Source organism: Arachis ipaensis, chromosome B06, assembly GCF_000816755.2.
Source record: "Arachis ipaensis cultivar K30076 chromosome B06, Araip1.1, whole genome shotgun sequence".
Lineage (NCBI taxonomy): Eukaryota > Viridiplantae > Streptophyta > Magnoliopsida > Fabales > Fabaceae > Arachis > Arachis ipaensis.
Window position 1 is genome coordinate 4,582,700 of NC_029790.2, and position 8,220 is coordinate 4,590,919.

The 8,220-nt window shown below is 35.6% G+C and overlaps 2 protein-coding genes across 3 annotated transcripts; one reads left to right on the forward strand and one right to left on the reverse strand.

Annotated features, from left to right (window-relative positions):
* LOC107645471 lies at positions 100–1,719 on the forward strand. Its single transcript, XM_016349502.2, has 3 exons — positions 100–241; positions 1,144–1,251; positions 1,337–1,719. Exons 2-3 carry the CDS (start codon positions 1,158–1,160, stop codon positions 1,483–1,485), a joined length of 243 nt encoding a protein of 80 aa, XP_016204988.1. The 5' UTR covers positions 100–241; positions 1,144–1,157; the 3' UTR covers positions 1,486–1,719.
* LOC107645472 (leucine-rich repeat receptor-like tyrosine-protein kinase PXC3) lies at positions 3,994–8,044 on the reverse strand. 2 transcript variants are annotated; one of them, XM_016349503.2, is made up of 3 exons: positions 7,780–8,044; positions 4,874–7,480; positions 3,994–4,774 (listed from the first exon to the last, which is right to left on the reverse strand). In XM_016349503.2, the coding sequence occupies exons 2-3, from the start codon at positions 7,419–7,421 to the stop codon at positions 4,449–4,451; spliced, it is 2,874 nt and encodes a 957-aa protein (XP_016204989.1). In that variant the 5' UTR covers positions 7,422–7,480; positions 7,780–8,044; the 3' UTR covers positions 3,994–4,448. The 2 variants fall into 2 exon arrangements, with proteins under 2 accessions (XP_016204989.1, XP_020959431.1); XM_021103772.1 differs by having other exon boundaries at positions 4,874–8,044.

The window sequence follows — 8,220 nt, forward strand, 5'->3', positions numbered from 1 at the left end:
TAATATCAAATTATCAATATAATACATAATTGAATAGTATATTAAAATTAAATTTTTGTATTAAAAAAATAAAAAAACTAGAAGCCCATTATAAAAAATGGGCCGAGTGGGAAGCCCATGTGAATTTAGAAGCTGCGAAAGATTTCTATTAGCTGCGTCTCTTTAAACTCAGTCATCGCTGATTGCTGTCTCTTCCACCATTCGCTCATCAGATCTCAAGCTTCTTCCCTCACACCCTCAGGTACCATTACCAACTCGCTAACCATAATCCTAATCCTAGTTTTCCCATTTATTGTTAAATGATTAATTTTTTAGGTATTTGTATCTTGAGGTTTTGATTAAGTAGTTCTCATACAATCTGACCCTATTTATCGTTTCCAAAATTTGCCCTAAATATTCATTTATTTCCCCTATAGATGTTTTTTTTTATCAGATGTATCTAATTTTGGTGATTTTGATGCTCCGTTACGTTCACATGGAAACTATAATTTAAACGCAAAGCTACCCGTTTTAAATTCTTATATTCTGTAAAGATCGTATTTAATATCAGTGATGCCCTTTAGATGGAGATAACATAAAATTTCCCTTAATTCTGTTATGTGCTAGATTGGACAATGCATAATCCATCTTCTGTTATGTGCAGACATAATCGGTGTTTTGGTTTCTGGGCGGTTATAGATGTTAGCAGTATTTTGTTCACAAAATTCAGTTGAAATATCTCAGCTGCTTTGACGTATTTAGTTACCTGTAATTCATATATTGTTTCATGCTGTTAATCATGTTGATCCTTGTAGTGTTTCCCCGAGCCCAACATTTTGGGTTTATTTTTAATCTTATGAGTGGCTGGAAATATAAAGGATATTCACTATGTGTTATTGAGAATTTATATGTAATGTTACTGCTAATGGGGTATACAGTTTATTATATTCATGGGTGACTAGGAATTCAATTGTTCTAACATGGTGGTGGTTAATGATCCGGTTCATTTAGAACCTATGGTTATATTTGAAATGGGTCTCAACTTGTCAACTTCACAATTTCGATATATCATCTGTTGCATTGTTTGATTTGGTATCCTCTCTGTTGAGTTATTCCTGATGTTTTGAGTTTTGGCCCTACTTAATTAGTTACTGTTTTGTGCAGTTTACTCTCTAATCATGTCAGGCAAGTATATCATATCTGCTATTGTTGGATCATTTGGAATTGCATATGTCTGTGATTCTGTAATTTCAGACAGAAAGATATTTGGAGGTAGGTAGTGCTGCCGTAAGAATTAATCTGGCCTGTGGCCATTTTTAGCTGACTGTAATTGCTAACTCCTTTTTTGTTGGTTCAGGAACTACCCCTGGCACTGTTGCAAACAAGGGATGGTGGGAAGAGACCGACAAGAAATTCCAGGCATGGCCACGCACTGCTGGTCCACCAGTGGTCATGAACCCCATTAGCCGCCAGAATTTCATTGTGAAGTCTCGTTCCGAGTCTTGATTCCTGAATTTTGTTAATTGATTTTTAGTTGGCTGGTTCACCTTGTTCATGGGATCCATGAGCTATATGTTTGAGGCTATACTCTTGTAGTTCAATTAGTGATGCCTACTCTTTCATTACCGACCTTAGTGTCGAATGTTTTTATGTCTAAATAAAATGTTACTGATGAAATCTTGAATTGATTGATACGTATTCTTGGGTTGGAATTATAAATTTGTTTTGCCTTTACCATCCCACCATGGTATCATTAGTAATCAATGACACTACAAATATGTTTAGTAGGGATGTGTAAAATTTGTCATAGTAATTTTGGTCAGAGACGATGTTAAGTATGCTGAGAAAAAGGATAAGGTTATTTATGAGGCTTTATGATGCAAATGAGGCTTTAATGTAGCTGCTGCTTGAGACTGGTTTACCTCTCCTTCATAATTGAAGGATAATCTATCTATCTATTCTTAATATATAGAAGTAGATACATAAGTTTACCTATATTACTTTTAAGACATCTTTCTTCTCTTACTAATGCCATGTCAGCAACATCGTTTACTTGGCAAAATTTTAGAATCAACTACTCAATTTTTGTCAAATCATCTATTATTTTCAAATCAACAAAAAAAAAACAAAATATACAAAAAAATACAATAATTAGAAATTAATAGGGTCTAACCAAATTTGTAACTTACAAAGATATTAAATTCATATTTATATATTTATTATATCTTACCATTGTAAACAATACAATAAATTTATAATTCTAATAATTAATTTATTAATTTTTATAAATAACTCATTCAATGTAATAAACATTCATATTACAAATGTCATAATAATACTATTAATCATAATAAATTTTACGTTATAAATATTCAAATTCCATACTATTTGAATTATTTATATAAGTCTTTTATTACTATTCCTTCAAATAACATCAAATTTATCACAAAAAATTTATTTTCGAACTACACACCATCTCAAACTTACTCAATGAAGATAATTATGTTGAATGTGAAAAGTGTAAGAAGAAAGGTAACTCGATATATTTTTCATAATTCCATCTATCAAATTATTAGTTACTAACTCAATACTTATTTTAGGTTCGAAATTCAATTAAAGGTTTCAGATCAAAGTGGTACAACAACTTTTGTACTATTTGATGGCGAAGCAAAAAAATTGTTGGGTACAACTGTTTTAAATTTAATGGCACTCTAGAAAAGTAATGACATTGAAATACCATCCCAATTGAAAATTTGTGCAACCTCACTTATATTTGAGCTCAATGTAAATGATTTTAATTTAAAAAAAAAAAGTTCTAAATAATACACTCTTACCAAGACATTTGTTCCAACAAAAAACACTGAACCTCAACACTTATTACAATAAATAAAACAGGTAATACTAAAAAAAATTACTTATTTTAGTTATTTTAGACATCATTTTTATTTCTAATTTAAATTATTCATTGATTATAGGAATTAACTTCGCCAACACTAATAACATCAGACGAAGATCACATACCATCAAGAGATTAAGGAGAAAGAAAACTATACAAATTAAAGACACATATTCGAAAGAACATATTTGCAAAGATGGAACAAACAACACAATAGAAAGTGCATATAACTCAACAATTCATAAAGAACATGCCTTCACAAGAATCTACACAGAAAGAAGAAAGTAACAACTCTAACAACAACCAATAAAAAAACAAAGAACAAGCGCCATATAAGAAGACTCAGTTCATCAACTAAAATAAATACAAAAATCAAACCACTAAATAAAAATGTCATTTTGTACATATAACTCTAATATCCAAATCTTTTGTACTACAAATTATTTTAAATAAAATATCTTTTAAATTTAACTTTAATTTACATATTTAATTTAATTTTACAAAATATAACAATTTTTAATATTTATTATATAGTATCATTAATTTACTGCTCCGTGCATCGCGCGGGTCTCATTCCAGTTATTTAAAAAATAAAAGAAGCAAAGGATAACTTGATGTGTTTATATTATATCGACTAATTCAATTGGATCATACCATATGTTAGGAAGGATTGAATCCTACCTCAGCAAGAGCAAGAAGCTGGCAAGCTGCCTTGGCTCAAATGCATCGAGTACAATATGAGTTGCATGTATGAGGCAATTCTCCCGCTTTCTGTCTGTCTTTGAAGGAGATGGTCAACACTCCAAAGCGAGGCTTTAACAGTGGTAGCACTTAACTGGTGCCTTGCCTCCTTAGCCATGGATTGGGGAGTAATTGTTACATTTCTTTTAAACCGTGTATGCATGTCAAACTGTACTGTTTTCCTTTTCCTCTCTTAAGTTGGAGTTAGTATCATCTCTTGTTTTAGACTCTCATCCTAATTTTGTTGAAACTATATTTGGCCATGAAAGAGTTGATTCTTTGTTAAAACAAGAATTTAGTTCTAAGTATGGTGTTAGGAAATCTGTATTTTTCCATATTAGATCGGGTTGTGAAATCACTTCAGTGCAATGACTAGAAACACATAAGGCTCTGCATGCATGGACAAAGTTCAGATTTACAATATGCATCTAAAAAAGAAAACAAGTAGAACCTTCAATTTCAATGGGAAGAGATTAAAATTGAAAATGGATTCATCTCCCAAATGAGTAAAATACAACATGAAAACTGCTGGCTAACTCATGTGAAAGAAGGAACTGATATATCATGCCTCAAGTTCTCTTCTTGCTTCTGTTACCTCTCCCCAACCTAATTCTTTGGTCAAACTAGAAAGATGAAGGTCTACAATGCCAATGATATTAATTTTACTTTGACACAACCTTCATCTGTTAATAATTCCTGATACAAGATTACTATTCCAAGTTGCAAGTTTGAACTCATCAGTTTCCTGGTAGCCAACTAGCCATGATAGTTTCACATTCATAAAACCTTCGACGGTGTAGACGGAATAGAAAACTCGGGCGGCTTGCTGTCCTCAGTTTTGCTTTATCTCTCGGAGCATTTCAACCACATTCTTCATTTTTGGTCGCTTTGCCGGTGTGGTGTCTGTGCAGAGCAGCGCAACCTTAAGAGCAGCAAGCATTTCTTTCCTCCAACCAAAGGAAACAGTGCTGAGCCTTGCATCCAGTATCTGCTCTGGAGTTTCCCCTCTTACCGGAGCACTTTGAACCCACTTCACCAAATCTACGCCTTCACCGAAATCCTCATCCACTGGCAGTCGAGTAGTAAGGATTTCCAACAAAACAACGCCATAGCTATAAACATTTCCCGGTGCTGTAACTTGCATTGTATAAGCATATTCTGCAACACAGAACAAATGTAACATGAAGCTCACAAAACACACTAAATAGGAAGGAATATAGAATCATAGCAAGAACTGCATGACAGAAAATAGTATACCTGGTGGTATGTAACCGAAGGAACCAGCAACTGCACTAATACTGGCCGTGCCCTTGGTTGGATCAAGGAGTTTAGAAATCTCAATCTCACCAACCAATGGCTTGAAATTTGCATCTAGAAGTACATTGCCAGAAGAAATGTCAAGATGGATAATTGCTACATGATGAAGAAAAGCCAAACCTTCTGCGACTCCAATGGCAATGGATAGCCTAGAAGGCCAATCAGGCTGATATTCTGGTTGCCTTGAAGATTCATGAAGAAGCTGAGCCAGAGTACCATTTGGAAAATAATTATGCAAGAGAAGAGCAACATCTTCATATATAACATAGCCAACTGGTCGCACTAGATTATCATGACAAACTTTGCTCAGCCTTTCGAGTTCTCTAATCATCTTGTTCTGGTGGTTCATTATTGTCTTGTCGACGGACTTCAGTCTCCTTACGGATAAGACCACTCCAGAAGGCATGACGGCCTTGTAAACAGTGCTGAAAGTTCCACTACTGAGCTTATTAGAGTCTTTCAGAGTCGCTTTAACAACAGCATCAAGGTCTACTGCTTGTTTGAGATGATCAACAAAAATGCTCCCAGCTATTATAGTTGGTTTTTCAGTGGTTCCATCGTCTATGATCCCGGCAGCATCTTTGGCTACTTTTTCTTGCCTCTCTCTGATCATAAAAAGCAAGACAACTATAGTTACCGACATAAAAACTGCCAAACCAGAACCAATTACAGCCAGTATGATTCTGTAAGAAACCCTGTGATGGTAGGCCTTGTGATCATCGTAAAGATCTCCGCATGAAGAGTTCAGTGGCTCTCCGCAAAGCCCTTTATTGCCGATGAAGCTTGAAATAGGACTCTTCTGAAATGGTACAAATTCTGGTACAGGGCCTCCAAAAAGATTGTTGGAGAAGTTGACCTCTATCAAGCTCAACATTCCCTTAAGCTCAGGTGGTATATTACCCGAGAGCCGATTGTTTGAGACATCGAGGGAAACAAGTTTGTCCAGTCTTCCTAATTCAGGGGGCAGTGGTCCATGAAGATGATTGAAGCTCAGATTCAGTGCTATCTGTAAGTTTCTAATGTGGCCAACTTCAGGAGGGATAGTTCCAGTCAAATAGTTGCTGCCCAATTGTAGTTCAAGAAGTTTTGCACAATTTCCAATTTCATGAGGGATCTCTCCTCTTATGGAATTCTGACCCAAGAGCAAGTACTGCAACCTAGAAATGTTGCAGATTTCACTTGGAATTGTCCCATTGAATCTGTTGTTGCTAATATCAAGCTTGTTAAGACTTCTGCAACTCAGAATCGACCTTGGGATATCTCCAAACAGGCTATTTCCAGAAAGAATTAATTCCTGAAGGTTCATAAGTTTTCCAAATTCTGCCGGAATTGCTCCCATAAATCCATTTGAAGCTAAATTCAAGAGGGTAAGATTCAAACACTGAGCAAATTCAGACACTACTTCACCGGAGAGATTATTATTGTCGGCCTCAAAGTAGGTTAGGCTACTAAGATTTCCAACTGTCTTTGGAATATTACCTACTAGATGGTTGTTTCCGATTCGAACACTGGAAAGGGCATGGCAATTCCCAATTTCCTGAGGAAGATCACCACTAAAATTATTCTGGGTGAGAACCAGAACTTGTAGCTTCCCTGGGACAAAAATGCTTGCCGGTATAGGGCCTTCAAGCTGATTTGAGTGCAGGTTAAGTATTTGAAGATCCGGAATCGAGCCTAAATTATCCGGAACCTTGCCACCTAAACGATTCTCATAAGCAGAAAACACCCTCAGGTTGGTCAAATTGCCCACCCAAGAAGGTATTAAACCACTCAAATGATTACTAGAAATTTGAAGATCCTGCAAATTCTCTAAGCCATGAAGCTCTAATGGTATCTCTCCAACAAGCACATTACTAGAAAGGTTCAATGATCTGAGGCTTTTGAGAGCACCCAATTGCGGCGGAATTGAGCCTGAAAACTTATTTGAAGACAAATCTAGGACTTCAAGATCAGATAACTTTCCAAAAGCAGGAGGAATCAATCCATCAAAGTTATTATTTGACAAGTCAAGCCACTTCAATGCTTTGAGCTCAGACATCAAAGTAACATTACCTCGAAGGTTCCGGTGAGCAAGATCAAGCTTCTCCACCATTGAATGATTACCACAGCTTATTCCTTGCCAATTACAGTAGTTTGAGTTGCTGGAATCCCAGCCAGGAACTCCAAGCTCTTTGTTGATGGCAAGTAATATAGCTTGGTCTTGTAGCTGAGCATTAACAAGGTTAGAGTTTGAGAGATACCAACCTAGCAGAAGATGCAAGAAGCACAGAATTTCCATCACCGAACACTGTTCTCTGCTGAAGTGAAGTGCTTTTAGAGCTTTCACCCCCCACACTCTCAACAGCGTTCTTCCAAAAATAAACCCCAAAACTGTGATCAATGCTCTGCCACAACAACAACAACAAAAATTGCAACTTTCCTTCACAATGTACCTTCCCTTTTTCTTTAATGTGGAGATTTGGAAAGAGATGCCACAAGTTGAAACCATCAAAAACCGCTTGCTTCAATGAAAAATCTTTGGAAGCTTTCTAGTAGTAATAGATAGCCCTGAAATGCAATAACCCCAGATCAGAAACCAACATTTTGAAGAAAATAAAAGATCCCCATATGCTACTACCAAGAACTGTTACTCGCCACTGCTACTCCCTAGAAGAAAAAAGACATTTTTATTTTCAAGAGAGAAAAAAAAAAAAGAAAGAAAGCGAACTTCCCAAAAAAAGGAAAAAAGGTTTAACTTTGAGTCCGGTCCAAAACTAAACCATATCTGAAGCAAGAAGAAGAAGGACAAATTCAAAAAGAGAAAAGAAAAGAAAACAAAAGGGAATAGTGCAGTGCATGGTGCATACTTTGGCAGCAGAAGATAAAAGTGATGGAAGCAACAAAAGCAGAGAGAGTAGGCAGAGTGATTGATAAGTGTGAAGCAATGCTGAGTGAGTTGAGTTGGTGACGAAAATGAATGAGAGAAGGAGGTACAGTGCTCACGGAGCAGGTGTTTCTGCTTCCACCAGAGAGAGAGAGAGAGAGAGAGAGGAATTGTTTTAGTGTGTTGGCAGTGTAAAAATGGCGTTTTCACGAGAAATGAGTGCAGTGATGAGAATGAATGAATGAATTAGCTGAGTTTCTTGCTGATTAAAATTCTTTTAAGTGCAAATTCATGGTAACCATAATTCATAAATGAAAATTTTTTACTTTTTTCTTTATATTAGTACATGTATAATAACCATGAAAATGTAAATTTTACAATAGCTTAATTTTGATACAAAGTAAAATTTAGGTAATTGGTAATT